This window comes from Nuphar pumila, chromosome 10 (genome assembly GCF_984573655.1).
Source record: "Nuphar pumila chromosome 10, dmNupPumi1.hap1.1, whole genome shotgun sequence".
NCBI lineage: Eukaryota > Viridiplantae > Streptophyta > Magnoliopsida > Nymphaeales > Nymphaeaceae > Nuphar > Nuphar pumila.
In genome coordinates this window covers 111,292,120-111,309,732 of record NC_143258.1, presented here as the reverse complement: position 1 = coordinate 111,309,732, position 17,613 = coordinate 111,292,120, and the positions used below count along the sequence as shown (strand labels likewise).

Genomic DNA, 17,613 nt, shown 5'->3' with positions numbered 1-17,613 from the left:
TCCGCCCTTTTTAAGGTGGACCATGATGTGAATGAGTTACATGGGTGATTTCATCTTTATTAAGGTAGTTAGTATTTCATGCCCTCACTTTACGTGGCAAATAGGCTCAATAACTTTCATACTCCCCTCAGGGTAGTATACATGTCATGACATGGTTTTGTCCAACCCAATTCACATGTTTTGACGCCTTTAGCCCACGTGAGCACCTCACTGATAAAGGCAACAATAAAAATCTTCAATGTGTGGATGTTTGCATGCAAAGTAAGACTTCCTCTCACAATGTGGGGTCACAACCCACCACCCAGGCTCACAATAGAGTATTAATCCAGCAATGCATTTCAAAAGTTAATTCATAACCACACACAAGTCTAATAATGTTTATACACACCTCAATGTATCATGTCATAGCATAATATTTAAACACAAATAAATGTATCTCTACAACATACTATGTATATCATTTATGTGTAGGCTTTAGAGCTAATTCGGGTGGCAAAAATCTATGTTAAAAACATGAACATCATTATCACATGCTTCTATGCATCATATGCTACTTATGCAAGTTCTTTAAATCAAGTATATTCTCATGTCATATGCATCTTTCATTTTCGCATAGCTATAATATTTCATAGGCAATTTGCATTTAGCATAACATGAACAAGTGTTATCATATGACACTCGGCCCGAGCATAGACATTCCCTATATTACGACATAATGCATTTGTGTCAAGCATAAGCATAAGTATTTCATTCACTATGTCAAAGTGTATTTATCACAAATATGAGCATAGGTAAACACAATTTTCATGAGTAATGTCATATTGCAAATTTCATGCCATAGACAAGTGTGATCATTCCATATACAATGTCATCTTGCATTTGTCAAATGTATAAATGTGTGCAATGCATCTATCATATGCATAGACAAGAATGTTCTTTCCATGTGCCTTATCATATTGCATCTATCTCAAGTATGAGCATAGTCAAATATGATCTTTCCATGTGCAATATCATATTGCATCTATGCATATACGTATTGATTCTATGTGCAATGTTATATTGCTTTGGTCATACACATAAGTATAGGCAAAACAAGTTAATTCTTTATGAAGATCGTATTGCATTGATCACAAGGAAATTGAATTCTTATTTTCGAAGGTGCATAAGCATCTAACTCGCTATGGACTCGATATAATGATATTCCCATGTTTAAGTATGGAAAACTTAGACTCATGCATAGACCTTTCAAGTATGCACATAAGAAAATTTTTGCGATATAGTTCGCTTAGGTTTTGGCAAAATATGTTTAGAAAAAGTGGGTTAGCATGTGCAGCTATAGAGCTCCATTCTATCCATTGCCAAAAACTTATCCTTGAATTGCAACCTCTTCATTTTTCCCATTTCTTTCTTTCGATTTTCTTTTTCTTTTACTTTTCTTTTTTTTGCAGCTAAGGAGCCGCCGGCTGCTGGTCTGCCCAACCAGCATTGGACTGGTTCTGGGTCAGACAGCCAGGCCCGGTTTATACCTTGGCTGGACTGAGCCATTCGGTCCGGCTGATTTGACTTGGCTCAGTGCAGACCGCCCGAACCGATCTGCTCGGTTTCGTGTTGGTTTGTGCCGACCCATCTGAACCAAGTCTGAACCAGCTTGCTGGTTCAGACCTGACCAGTCTTGGCATGGTTCAGAACTGGTCTGGACCACGACTGGGGTCCGGACTGGGTCTGTCCAGTCAATGCCAACGTTTTATATTTTTTCTTCTTCTTGAATGATTAAAAAATTCGTATGGTGAGGCCACTTGAAATACATTTGTTGTTTCAAATTTCAAGAGTAAAATCCCAAGCAATGTAAGAAAATATTATATGGAATATATACATATTTATATATATTGAAATATTTTCCTTTTTTAAACAAATCTCATTTCTACCATTATCATTTGAGACAACTTTCTTTCCTTCATTAAATGATTATTCCAAAAACAAAAATTTGACTAGGACATGAATAAAAAATATAGCTATCAATTACTCTTTTATTCATAAATCATTTTGGACTATCTATCATAAAAACTGTTTTCTCTTTTGTGAATTTATCACATTCACACGAATTTTCAAGACTACTACATAAATGAAAAACTTCATGTATAGGGGTGGCAAAATCTGACCTGACCCGCCAACCCGCTTCTTAGCCGGGTTAGGGTTTGGCTTAAATAGGTTCGTTTCGTAAACGAGTCGACCCGCCTAACCCGTTTATTAAACGGGTCGTGTTCGTGTTAGGGGTATGCCAACCCGTTCGATCCGTTTAATAAACAGGTTAGGCGGGCAAGTCAACCCATTTACACGAACCCGTCAACCTGCAACCCATTTATATAAAGGCCTTAAAAATTAATAAGATGCATAGGCGGGGGAGGGTGGGAGGAGAGAGGAGGAGCGGAGGCTTAGCTGTCACATGGTTGGCGACCAGTTCAGTAGTAGTTTGATCCGGCCAAAAGGTGTGTTCCCTTCTGCCCTAATCTTCTCTCTCTCGCTCTCATATTTCTCCGATTTTCTCGCTATTTTTTGTGAAATTCTCTTACCAAAAAGAAACATCCCTCCACTTTTGACATTTCTCCCCAAAATCTTTGTTTTTTTCGGCTTTCCTCTCTCTCTCTCTCTTTGTAGTTTGTACTCTGATTTTGAGATCAGGTAGGAATTCAGATCGATCCTTTCCGGTATTTTGTTTCACTGCGTTTCTAGGGTTAGGGTTTTGGCTTTGCCTCTTGTTGGTAATCTTTCTTGTTTGATGTGGTTTTTTTTTTTTTTGCTCTTTGTTCCTTTGTTTAGGTGAAGCGAATGCGGAATGGGGTCATTTCCGTGGTTGGTTTGGGTTTGGTGAGTTGGGGTTTCGTTGTTTTGTTGTTTAGGTGAGGAGTAGGGTTGTGGAACTTTGGTTGCTGAAGGTGGAGGTCTCACTTTCTCTGCGTTAAAGATGAGTGCTTCGAGGTTTATAAAGTGTGTGACGGTGAGAGATGGAGCGGTGGGGAAGACCTGCATGTTGATTTCTTACACCAGCAACACGTTTCCGACGGTATGTTCTAGGTTTCTTCTTCTTTGCTTTGTTTTTTTATTGATGTTCTTTTCTTCTTTTCTGTGATCTGGATTTTAGGTAAATTTCAATTTTGAATTGTGTGTTTCTTATTGGGTTGTGATTTGGTTGGTACTGAAAGAAATTGTTGTTGTTAGTGACTTTTAGGTCGTTGAGATTGTCGTGTCAACCCGTCAACCCCCACTTATTACACGAATCCGTGAACCCGTGTCGTGTAATCGGGTCGACACGACCCAACTCGTTTATTAAACGGGTTAACCGTGTCATGTCGGGTTACCCGTTTAATAAATGGGCCGTGTTCGTATTTGCCACATCTGACCCGTTTAATAAATGGGTTGTGTTCGTGTTGAGGTATTCTGACCCGACAACCCGCCGACCTGACCTGATTGCCACCCCTACTTGTAAGAGGTTTACCAAGCATGATAATCTCATAAGTATGACTTTGTTAGAGAGAAGCATAATTCGTGAGATGCATATCTATTAATTTCAATAATGATAACTTTATAAACACATAAATCACTATTCTTGAATTAAACATGGTTTTAAAATGATGAAACACCATTAGAGTTGGTGAACACCAATTTCAACCATGGTTTTTGCCAAAATCATGGGTGAGTCAAGAGAGTGTATACATAAGTGTAAAAATAATCATGGTTCATACCATGAGAATTCCTTCTCCAATCCCACATGTATTATGAATTATGTGTTTGTATGGTTAAGGAGATAGAGAGAAAGAAGAGTTTATCAAAATACATCAAATATAATTTGACTTACCTTATTTTGTTGTTGCAAAATAGCTTGAACCACTTCACTCTTTGATCTTCAACTCATAAGTGGTGTAGAATAGAGTTTCTCAAATGGGCACCCTACACTACACTCAAGTGGAGAAGATGAGTAAACCCCAAAATCATGGGAAAGGGAGAGAAAATAGAGAGGAGATAGAGAAGGCTTTTGGATGCCTCTCCTCTTCCTTTTGGAGTGGTATTTATAGGCAAGAAGTAACGAGTACAATGAGATGTATGGTTTAGATCAATTGTAAGAAAATGCTAAGGTTTCTAGCATTTTCTTCTTTTGATTTTTCTATGATTTGTAGAGATCTCGCTTGGGATCTTGGTAGAATTCTATTGGCTACAAATTCCAAGGCAATGATTAGACCAAAATCCCCCCCCCCTTGGTTACCCTCTAGTATGTTCTATTTCAACTAACTCTAACTACTTAGTTACCTTTTTTATATATTTTATTATTAGTTAGTTTCACTATTTGTTGATATTATTTTTAGGAACCTCAATTTATGAAATTTGCATATTAGTCCTTACTTTATTTTTAGAAATTCTACTTCATACATTTTTTTACTTTGGATCTTTTAGTAGGATCTAGTCCAAATCCAAATTAGATCCAAACTCTATAATAACACTTTAATAGATTTTTTTTAATTTAAAATCATAGTTTAGGAAATCATTCAAAATTAATTAGTCACTTAAGGTTAATTAAAAATAATTTCTAATTAATTATGATTATTTAATAATTTAACACTAGTTTAATTATTCAGGTTAACTAATACTAAAATTTTAAATTCTAAAAATATGAATAACCTTAATTAGCTAAGATAAACATTAAATCAATATTTTTCACAACTTAGATTTTTTATATTAAAATTCCTCTTTATTTTAATTAAAATTTCAAAAATTTTATGGGTCATACACAATTAGAGGGTCAGCCATGTATGTCATATTTATGCTTGATGACTCTAGACCAAAGTTTTTCCTCTTATTTGGACAATATAAAAAGCCATTTAAGGTAATAGGTCTAACGATTCAAAATTTTAACCCGAAAATACGTGAATTTTTTTTATGCAAAGGCTTTATCAATGGCAAAGCTCCAACCAAACTAAGCACTAGGGAGCCTACTTATGCGCAAGCACTAGTATATATTAACCCACTAGAACTAAGTTCAAAAAAGAGACAACCAAGGACAAGAACTATTTATCAAAGAAAATTCAAAAATACAACAAAAAACATTTATTTTAGTTTGGTTAGAATTTCAGGTTAGTTGCAGATAGGATAACTCAATATGGGATTAGATCCAATTCTCGTATTGAACTTGGGTTCAGGTCCAACTCATAATTTGGTTGCAACTCAAAAATCCAATATCCAAGATAACAATGAGACAGTATCATTCATGAATTTAATTGAATTGTTTGAAAATATAATTAAATAGAATAACAAGTCTTAAAATTTTATTAAATTATTTTCAAAACAATCCAAAATCTAAGCATTTGGTTATTGACACCACCCACAGCATCATATCATCGTTCCAACTTCCTACTCATTACCTCAATATTGGTAATATAGGGGTCAGACTCATCATCTCAGTAAAAATACAATAACCATGCATATGTATACATGATCTAGCATACATGAAACATATATCTTTTTAGAACACACGTGCAATGCAATATCATATCATAATGCATTCAATTGAATATTCATAACCATAAAATTCATGCATTCAACTGAACAAGTATAACAATCAAATCCATACAACATATTTTAAAATATGAACATATCTATGACTAAGCATTTGCATTATTAAGGCATGTTTTCAATATAAATTTTCATAGAATAAATGTGCTCAAGTTTAAGGCTTTTGTTTCTCTCCTGTATGTATCCTTGTGGATACTCACAGGATCAGACGTTGAGATGAAGAGCCCACTTGGGTGTTTACTGTGCTATGTATTTTAATTTCTTAAGTGCCTCATCGAATCGCTCTCACTATCGACAGTCCGTGATCGCGAAAAAGTTTTACCAATGACAGCGTAGCAATAACAAGATGCATCATAAACTTCTGCAGAAGACATTAACATACCACTTAGGACACATTGTTAGTTCGGCCCCCTAACTCCAAAGACTAGGAACCAAGTGAGACGCCTTACTCTCAAAAAATACATAATGGTCCAGCGAAGTTTTGTATCACCTACCGTCTCTAAGGTAAGCTACAGTTTGAATATGTTATTAGGTCATCTTTATTAAAGGTATCATTGCATTTTTCACGTGTTGTAAGTCATTTAGCACTCCATGTCTCAATAGCCCAAGTACCCTTCTAGGGTAACTTTACACATTGACTTATGGCATGAGCATCATTCTACCCATTCATGGTAGTTAAACAATTTTATTAACTCAGCATATTGATAACTCATTCAGTATGCTCTGGTACCTTTAAATCAGTCAAGCATCTTGATTATGAAGGCGATTCCAAAATTATTATGTATGCATGTATTTTTTTATAACTTGATGTACTTTTAGCACTCCATGGGTTCTCATCAACCCCTTGTTCATTCAGGAGCGATCTCATGTACACGCATGTTTTTCATGCCTTACAACACATCATCATCACATGTCACACAACATATTCATTTACTTATATCACCACATTGGTTTTTCTAAATCGCAAGGTCATTCTGGAATATCAACAAGTGCATGAATGTATTTTATGTCTTATAACACAATCATAACATCATATAAAATCATATTGCATATCATAACATCATATTGCATGTCAACATATCATGTTGCACATCATCACTTCATGTTGAACATTAACACATCATGCTGCCCATTATATCATTATGATAGAAATTTATAGCATAGCATTAAAAATATGTTCACAAGTGATGACACAACCCTACAACCTCATTAGACCGACATACATTAGAAGTCGTGTATTCATCTGGTTCATCTCTGGAACCAAGTCATGTCCATCTGATTCACTTTCAGAATCATGACATGCATTCAATCACAAGATCTCAATTCGGGCCTTACGGACATAACTTCTCACTCATTAGAAATTTTGTCATAAATCATACAGAATGGTTTTGGCTCTGAGACTTTTAGTGTAGATTCATACACATGTTAACTATATATAGGAAAAAACTCAAACCTAAACTCATTATGGATCAGAAAATAAAACTTTTAAGAACACTGATTGTTTTTTGTTCATATAACAGTCTTGTTCGATTCACTCTTTTCAATGGAAAATCAGTCATGCATCATATAAAATAGAATAAATTCTGAGGTTTTTATTATGGGTGGTTTGGTATGTTTAATACAAGTCCCCAAAAACCTAAACTTAAATTTATTTTTCATAAATAATTAAAAATTCCATGATACAGGTTATTTATATTATTTAACAGACTATTTTCCAAAAATTAAAGGTTTTAGATCAAACTTCCATGATTTTTAATTTTTAATTCATGAAGAATCAACTTACAAGATTTTTAGAATGTGTTCTTCCATATACAAATTAACACACATAAAACTCTTAACTATAAATCATGAATATTTTGGGAGGTATGATTTAAAACACACAACCTACATAGATTTTCAGATAAGAAAGAAATTTGATGTCAACTTTCAAAGGTCTTATCTCCCAAACCATGATTTATTTGAGTCCAAAGTTTTTTTTTGTAATTGCTTTCATATATCTGAATCATCTCTATAATTTTTTCAAGATTTATGGATTCACCATTTTATAGAACCATATTTATTTTTATAATAGGTCAGAATAAATATACAATTTTCAAGAAAATACATCAAGAACTTCATGTTTTTCATCAAAAACACCAAGAACATACATTTAACAATTTTGTTTCATTAAAAATACATCATATTCATGCATATACACATCTATGCATGTTGTAAATATAGAGATATCATACATATCATGAATCAAATGCAAGATCCAACATTTTTACTTAAGAGAATATATTTTTCTCAAAATGGATTTTCAAAAAAGAAATTTGGGTTTATGAAAACCTCCATGATCAAAATCATATTAGTACCTAGGTGAATCTAGGCCGATATGTATGTTGATACACATCTGGGGATCATCCTCAATGTATGCTCATATATCTAACCCCATACACGTGTGCAAAGCTATGATATATTTACCTTAAAATCATTGAATAAACCGAAAAAGACTCATGCAAGTGTGAACACCAACTGAATTCCTCCTCCTATGTATGTACCACCTAGATGCAACCACACCAGCCTCAAAGCACCTCTCCAAGGGAAAGGCATGCAGATGGAAGAAGGAAGAGAGAAGAGAGAGAGAGAGAGAGAGAGAGAGAGAGAGATGTCTTCGACCTGTATACTCCCCAATACCATGATGTTGGCAGTGCACCTTAATAAGAGGAATAGTCTTCGACCTCAACACTTGTTTTCTTTGGTCCATAATCTCCACTAGCCTCTCCTCCATAGTCAAGTCTTCTCTAATATCTACATCCTTGTATTGAATAACATGTGATGAATCATGAATGTACTTTCACAACATAAACACATGAAAGACATTATGGATATGTGTGTACTGAAGAAGTAGTATCACACGATACGTTGGTTTACTAATATATTTCAAGGTTTCGAAAAGACCAACAAATCTAGGACTTAGTTTTTTTTTTTCTCAAATCGAAACACACTCTTGACAGAAGATACCTTCATCTACATAACTCTTCTGTAGACTCTGAGTTGTACATATCCTATCATGTATCATTTACACCTACTGAGCATAATACTGCAGTACGATTGGTAAATCTAGAGTTCGCTCACCAACTTCATCCCAATACACGGGAGATCAGTAGGGCTTTCTGTATAAAGCCTCAAAGGAGTCATCCTGATACTAGTTTGATAAATGTTGTTGTATACAAATTTGGCAAGTACCACATGCATGTCTCAATCACCATTTCGATCCAGAACACAGGCTCGTAGCATGTCTTCTAGAGTTTGTATAGACCATCAATTTTTGGATGAAAGGTCATACTAAATTTTAACTTTGTACTCAAGGTTTGCTGCAATTGTCCTCAAAATCAAGAGGTAAAATATGGGTCATGATTCGATATGATCGAGACTGGTACTTTGTACAGTCAAACTATCTTTCGAACATATAGGTTGGCCAGACTCTCAAAGGATTGATTAATCTGGATGGGCAGGAAGTGTGACAATTTTGTGAGTCTGTCAACGATCACTCAAATAGCATTATGATGTCGTTGAGTCTTAGGTAAACTCATCACAAAGTCCATGGTGATGTCCTCCTATGTTCACTACGGGATCTCTATCTATTGCATCAAATTGCTAGGTCTTTGATGCTAAATCTTGATTTCTTGACAAGTCAAGTACTTCGAGAAATACCTTGTGACTTTTCACTTCATATCGTTTCATCAATACCTTCATTTAAGTCTTTAAACATTTTTGTGCTTCTTAGGTGAATGGTGTACTTAGACTTATGAGCCCCATCTAATAGAGCTTCCCTCAGCTAAGGATCATTAGGCACCCAAATTCGCTCCTTCATCCAGATACTCTCATCTTCTTTGTCATTCTTTTCGGGAGTGTGCAAACATGATAGACATTTCTTAATACTATAATGGTCTGAAAATTTAGAAAAAGCAGTACTAATAAATTCACCATCAGCCATAATTATGAAAAATTTTCTATCTTCGTACTCGAATGAATATGTGTTGGCCTGACCATTATGAATAACATACTTATGAAAAATTTTCTTAATACTATAATGGTCTGAAAATTTAGAAAAAGCAGTACTAATAAATTCACCATCAGCCATAATTATGAAAAATTTTCTATCTTCGTACTCGAATGAATATGTGTTGGCCTGACCATTATGAATAACATACTTATGAAACTGCCATGGTCTACCCAAAATAAGATGACTTGTATCTATTGAGTAAATATCACCAAAATTAGGGATAAAGACATTCTGATTGACGTCACTCCTTGTACTCGAGTCAAATTCAGTTGAAAAGGAAGCTGCATCACCCATGAGAGGCTCAGCATCACTGAGAACGACATATGAGCCTTTCCCTTCTTCCTCACTATCTTCGATCTCGTTGAAGATCGGATCACTATGGATCTCGTAAAGAGGTTCATCGTGAGGCCCTTCTCTAAAAACCATGGAGGCATGCATAAACATCTTCTTCCTCCTGGACAACATTCTTGACCTCTACTTCAGTATAGCATCCTTCTAGCATAGCAATATGTTGTGTTAGATATTCAATCCACCTACTCAAATTACAGGACTCTAATACCCGGATCTGTCGTTGGTCATGGTATTGTTGTTGAAGTTCCTGAACAATCTGGAGGAACTCTGAATTTATGCCTAGGTCATTTCCTTTACAAGGCATTGTTGGCAGCTAAGAGACCGTATCAAAATAGGAAACTCAGTAAGCTGAGCTCATATACCAAACAAACGGCAATGGGATATGAGAATGATCTACGAGACAAACAAAGGCTATGTGCATGACAAATGGGTTTGTTAAGTATTCAAGCACGAAACAAAGGTAATCGATCACCAATGTTCAGGCCAACATTCAAAAGTAAATTAACACAAAAATATTCAGTTCAATAACATCAATTTGAAAAATAATTATCTCATAAAAAAAATTAGTATTCAAAATGGGTTAACCGTTACTTATAAGCACCAGTAGGGCTTAGAACCATTCAGACCAGGCGACAGTGTTGTGCTTTCAAAATGATTTTAAAGATTGGAGATGCAGTGCTATTAACGTCAAACAGAAGGTGACAACAACTAGAAGTAAAGGAAAACAACAACAAGCACATGCTAACACTAGGATATTTAATTAAACAAAGGAACAACAAACTAAGCTGAGAAATCATGCTATAAATCGTGGCACATTGACAACTCACATTCACAACACAAAGATTGAATATAGGTGTTGATTGAGCACTATTTAATGGAGCACAAAAATGAATACAACCAACAAGATGATGCCTAACAAAATGCTGCAAAATAGGTGTGAATGCAAACAATAGATAATCAATAGGAAAAGGGAAAGTATGGGTGAGAATTTGAAACTAGATCGGTTCAATTGGGTCAATAGGACATTTCACCAAACACTTGGTGTGCATCCTACATTCAGCAGAATATCAGTGATTTGGTGCATCAACCAACACAAAAATTTCATGAAGAATTAATGATCTGTCCTAAACATGATAGCATCTAATGAAGCAATGACAAATTTACAAATATACGAGCATAAATCCATTAGACGGTCAACGAACAAGTAAAACTCAATTGGTTTCAACTGATATACGTTAACAGTCTACTTTTAAGCAAAAATAGTTCAAGTAATCTCTAAAATAAACATTTACAAAGAAGAGGGGAGGCAAAATAACTTAGCTCCGGCTATGGGGGACACTGGCCAAGTTGTTATTCCTCATTCCCCAACTCCAACAGCACGCAGAAGGACCAATTCAATGGTCGACATCTGGCCATGGCCCATGGGTGGCTTCCACTCGAGGCAAAGCGAAGGAGAAAAACCCATCCTTCGTTCATAAGCTTAAAGAAATAATAATGAAGAAGGTTCTCATTCACGTTTTAGGGTTGCATTTTATAAAGCAAGAGACCCAATGTCTCTTTTGTGTCAAGAGGAACCGCCCTAAGCCTCCAATGGACGATTTCAAGATCCAACGTCTGTTTTGAGATCCCAACAACTAGATTTAAGGTCTAATATTTGTCCACACTTACAAAGCTAAGCCCAAAAAATAAAAAATCTACCGAGATACCCACTACACCTTAGAGTAGCCTAGATGGACTACTGGAACTAGATCCGAATGTTAGAATTTTTGTTATAAAAATTCTCAAAAATCCTAAATATTATCTAGATTTTAAAAAATTCGTTTCTAGACAAAAATAAAATTTATTTTCTAAAAAATAAATTCCAAAATACACAAAAATTGATGTTTTTGGCTTGCGGGCTTGATTTAAGCCGGTGTGAGATAGGTTGGCGCATTCAAGTTTGCTGGTATTCTTTGCCCGAAGGAGTCTTCATTACGTTCTCTTCGAGATCGCCTAGATGCATTGCATCATATACATGACACAAAAACAGAAGATGACCATGGTTTTCTTCATCTTTGCAACGAAAATAATGTCTATTATAAAAAATCATACCAAACTTTCTTAATCTATCTTTCATAAGAAATCTTTCCATATATGCCAAGTATAAACACTCGAGAAGCTCTAGGAACCACTCCTTTCGCCCAAATGTGATTAACTCATTGATGGTGGGTTGTATCCACCTTGATAGAGTTCCAAATCTCATGATGAGAGACATTCATAGGATTACAATTTTCTTTCTAGCTAATCTCGTCTAAACCATGGCCAACATCAAATGAATGAACACTGCTTCATATATTATGTAAGGATGAAATTGAGGATCATAACAATAACTGAATATATGCATGCCTTCTTGCACCAACAAATTGTTAAATTTAGAGAGGCACCTTCTCTCATTCACATCAATAAGTGAAATAAGAGGAGCTTCAACCCATGTGTTTTGTCAAAAAATTTATATTTCTACCATCTTTCATGACACACGAAACAAAAACTCGGATACACAACTATCCCCCACACTATGCCTTTCCATGCACCAGAACCATTGCAGGATTTATGCAAGTCCTAGAAGCCTCTATTACATAAATATTTTGCACTAGAAAATGAAGCCCAAACTGAATCCTTCTCATATATGTCCAATGCTAATTTAGCAATACAAGCATTGTTAACTTCCTCCACTCACTGAATACTAATACCTCCTTCTGACAAAGAACAATTTGATGCTACCCCTGATAAATACATATTTTTAGAAAATAAATCTTTTAAATTGTTGACTTTCATATTGTATTCTACTTCTTTCACTAAAATTCCTTATTTTGAAATAGATTTTGAATTATCACGTGATGTTCTTAGCAGGGAATCATTTCTTTTCCTTGTTATGTTAAATGATACTCTTTTCATTACCTACTACATCTTGAATGACGTTATAACACCCTTGGGATGACCCATGTAATGTTACTGTTGGAAGCAAACCACATAGTTTTGTGGTGCATAAAAAATGGCATGCAGTGTACCTCTAATGGCTTTTGCACAAGGTTTATCGACTCTGATCCTCTCTACTATTCATATGCACAAGGCTCAAAGAAAAAGAGAATAAACCCAATTGGGTGGGGATGAGAAAGGATCAGGGCCTAGGAGTCTTGGACAGAAAAACTGTCCAAGGCACCTGGATGCCGTTCATCATGAAAATGAACGGCACCTAGAAACCTACTGAATGTCCCCTGTTTTGGATGATTTTCAGCCGTCCATTTTTTGCATCATTGATGCTATTCATCGGCATCAGAAAATTTTGTGGGGCCCATCTAGGTAAATACCATCCTTTTAGATGAGTTTTTGGTGCTGTCCATTTCCATGATGAACGGCATCCAAAGAGCTTTGGGAAGTTTTCTGTCGAAGGCTCCTTGGACCTGATCCTCTCTAGGTGGGGATTGGGTTTCCTCTGTGGGGAATAAAAGGATACTGATGGGGAGGGAAATACCTATAATCCAAGTTCATGTTCAAATAGGATCAGCGTGCAATGTGATTGCACGCTTTTAGTGTGCTGCTGCACCTGATCACCCTCCATGTTAGGGATACAGCCAGTCAGCTGTGGCCCCCAACAGCATATGGAGGGTGATCAGGTGCAACAGCACACAAAAAGTGTAAAATCGCATTGCACCTGACCTTCCCCTCATCTACGTACGGAAACGTGAGAGCCAGTTTGATGAAGGCTATTATAGCGTCTAGCCCTATGTGACAACCAATATGCAAGCAATCTATCAATTACCATCAATGTCGGATATATGTCGACAATGTATACATAGTTTTTCATCAACTTGACAAATTTTAATGCATATATAAAAATAAAAAATTGAGTAAGAAAGTTAGACTACAAGAAGAAAGAAGGTTAAATTTTTAAAAATTGAAATCGAGATGGATCAAACGAAGAGGGATTTAAGGAATCTCAAATCTTTTGTTCCCTATCAAAATCCTCAGGAAAATACCCGAGTTTCCATGACCTAACCTATACATATATTTGCAGGTAAACATTATTAAAATAGGTAAATATCGGGCAACAATATCGTAATATATTGTTATGAGCAAGTTTTAATCTATATTTTTTGTATTGGCTAGGTTTTTGGGTGTATCATTGTATATTGAACCTTCTTCCGCATACATAGATGATATTGTTACTATGGCCCAGCTAAGTAGAAACCTGCTCATATTTCTTCCTTGATTTAATTTTGGAGTCAAATTTTATGCAATTCAAGACATGAAAGACAAAAAATATTGGATTTTTCAAATTGATCAGCTGCCTCTCTTTGCTTCTTGTTCACCATTTACTCATCTTCGTAACCTTTTCCTCATGATTAATCTAGGTCATTGACATTTGCTAATATTCATCAGTCACTAATTAATTTCAGAAGATAGGATTGGAAACAAATATTAAAAAACTAGGCGTCCTAATTTAGTATATCAAACAAACAAAAGAAGCAAAATCTGAGGTTGGTAGCTGCTAGTACAGTAGAAGCTTACTAGAATTTAAAAAACAAAGAATTCCATAAAAATGTACTAGAATAATTTTTATGAAGTTATGCAGTATTTTAGCCTAATCAAGAATATTCAGCAAAAATCTAGTTCAAACTAGTCTTGTTTAAGCCAAAAATTACATACTACCGTCGTCAACTAACAAGAACTCAGCAAAACATTCCTAGTATATTTTTTTGAAAGAATTTAAAAGATTTCATTAATTGGTAGGAAGAATTAAGAGCAACAGAAGGTGATGAGTAGTCACCTTTCAAGGGAACAACTGAAAAACAGCAGAGAACAGTAAAGAAAACAAAGAAACTACAGCGAGAGTGGATCAACTGTTCTCTCAAAAACAAAAAAGAGTGGATCAACTGAATGCTAGACAAAGGTAGTACTGGGCAAATGAACTGTCTCCACATCCAGTACACACGTCATGTCAAAGATGCCCACGGTTGCTTAGGCTTTGTATCTGGTAATTAAAAAACTTAGAGTAACAATAGTGTAAATGTGACTAGCTAATTAATCTGAATTCTTTCTGCACATGATGACCTTTAATTCGTATGCAAAATTTTCCCTTTTTTTATATTTATCGAGGGGAAATGCCAGCTCAAGTGGTGAACCTCGGAAGAGATTGATGCTCTTTTCTTAATTTTGTTCTACCACCAAGCAGTTGTAACCCCTGGACTGACTGCCCCATTTGCCACCTGCTGCTTCAGCCTCTATCAAACTTCCTAGTGTACAAGTTGCAACGATCAGCAAAAAACATGCCACGCTTTGCTACTACGATAATGAAGATTTCCCATGTAAGGGAGGTGAGAAGCGAACCGATAAAAGAAGAGAGAGAATGCTAATTATATCCTTTTTCATGAATTAAACAACTCCAATCAACTGTAAAATCAACAGAGACAGACAAACAAAAGCAAGCCATCTTTCCTACTAACAGAGAAGCATGCAGAAACACCGCTATCAAATATTGTTAGCAAACCTATTGATTCTGTAGACATTAATAGAGATGAAAACCCACAGGGAGCCAAACTTTTCCCTGCATAACTTTGTGTGTTATTAGCCGCTTAGAACAGATGATGGTAAGTGTCTAATGGAAGCATTGAAGATTGCGAACCATCAGAAGAACCCGTGTGCATGAGGCCGGCTAGAATGCCGTCTATATCACCAAGGCCACTGAAGAAGCTCGAATTAGCAGGTTCCCATGCCGCCTTCCCTTCCTCCTTGATCTCTGCAACACGAGGCACTGCTGCTGTTGTTGTTGATGATGATGATGAAGATGATTCGGCTCGAACACAATGTTGCAGCTTCCTTGTGGCTTTGCGCGTTGTCGGATTCCCGGTGAGTTTCTGAACCAGTTCCCGAAAATTGGCAGCGTCTGTTTTGATGATCTCTGGTGCAAATACGTGAATGATTCTGACTGTTGGGGATGGAAATTTCGGGAGACCTCCCTGTCTTAGTTTTGTGATTGTATGCGAATCTTTGCATGTGCCAAGCATGGTGCATGGCTTTCTGGAATCGGGCGCCCGCCGGTAGTTCAGATCACCTTCCATGTTGTCTGAGAGAGAGAGAGAGAGAGAGAGATATGCTGAATGGAAGAAAGCAAAAGAAGGCTATGATAATATATAGAGGCAAGACAAGGTGTGAATGAAGAGGGCGGGGAGTCTGACAAGGGGAGGGAGGAAGATGGGTGTCGATGTATTGGCTCGATTTCAAAAGAACCAAAAATTCCAAAGTAATGACCCCTCAAATTTTTATTCATTTACTTATATTTCAGATTAGCTGTATGATGATTTTATTAGAATCATGGAATCACCTATATTTCACTATTAACACTTCAACTGATGATAGAGTTAACCGATAATTAACACAGAGAGTACACCGCTGCCATGAAAGTTGGCACTTGGTAGAAGTACTATTATTGATTAATTGAAGCAGTGCATTCTTTTCGTTTACAATCACAACATGATCAATTTAATTTGGTTATAGTAATTATTAGTTGTTCACCTACTATATCGATTAAGATACTCATATTTTTAATTTGGTATGGTTTCTAGATATTATATTATATGAGCATCACTTGATGGTAACTTAACGCATGTAGTCAGTTATTTGCCGGCGAGTTCTGACGTTTTCCGGCAAGAAACCTACGGTTTTGCACGTGGGTGGGTGTGATTCTGGGGGATATGATTGCATAAGCGAGTGGGCACGAGACTTGTGCCTGCAGGCAAATGTCTCACTCCTCCTTCCAGGATTCGCCGCATGGCTCGTTGTACGACGCCCTCGATCTGACCGTCCAACCAACGGAGGGGATGGAGTCATCTTGCAAAACAACTGTCGGTATCTTTAAATTTCCACGCTGCCAAATTCTAACTAAAAAAGAAAGATCAAAATAAAACTGGTTGTTTTATGGTGGAACAAGTGCAATTGGGACCATAGAGGCAAAAGTTTAATAACCAAAATGTAAAGTTCGTGATTTTTTTTGGGTTTTTTAGTAATGATACAGGACTATTTCCGGTACTTTTATAAAAAAATCATCGATCATGAATGAATTAATGAACTTTCGGATATTAAAAAGTATCTAGTTTTTATAAACTTGTTCTGGATCTGGATCTCGACAAGGGATCCACAAAGATCGACATCATGAAACCCAGTTCTAACAGTACATTTGACACATGTGGAATTCACTTAATCCCTTAATTATTTAAAAGTGTTCGGATCCAGGATAGATCTAAACTTAGAAAACCTTATAAAGACTCGGATCCATTTAGTGGATCCAGTACAGGTTCAGAATAATTCAAAGCCGGATCTCTCAAAACCTTTAAGGCATGCAATTGGATCCATAAAAAATAAAGATCCAATCCTAGAAAACAATTTAGATCCAAATATAAATCCATATCGATAAACATAATAAATTAAGAATTTGATTCAGAAAGATGGATCAATCCTCAAAACTTGTAAAAACCTTATATATATATATATACATGAATGCTTATGTTTGGATCCGAGATCCAAACAAGTCCTAAGTTGGATCTCACATAAGAGAATAAGGATTTTAGATCCATTCTGACCCAAACCAACTCAAAACTCAAATGGCATTGCATTGA

General features: G+C 35.9%; 1 protein-coding gene across 1 annotated transcript; it reads right to left on the bottom strand.

The window, feature by feature from the left end:
• Positions 1-15,573: 15,573 nt before the first annotated feature.
• Positions 15,574-16,059, bottom strand: LOC149827913 (VQ motif-containing protein 25-like). Its single transcript, XM_090018596.1, has one exon. It carries the CDS (start codon positions 16,057-16,059, stop codon positions 15,574-15,576), a length of 486 nt encoding a protein of 161 aa, XP_089874722.1.
• Between the last annotated feature and the right edge of the window lie 1,554 nt (positions 16,060-17,613).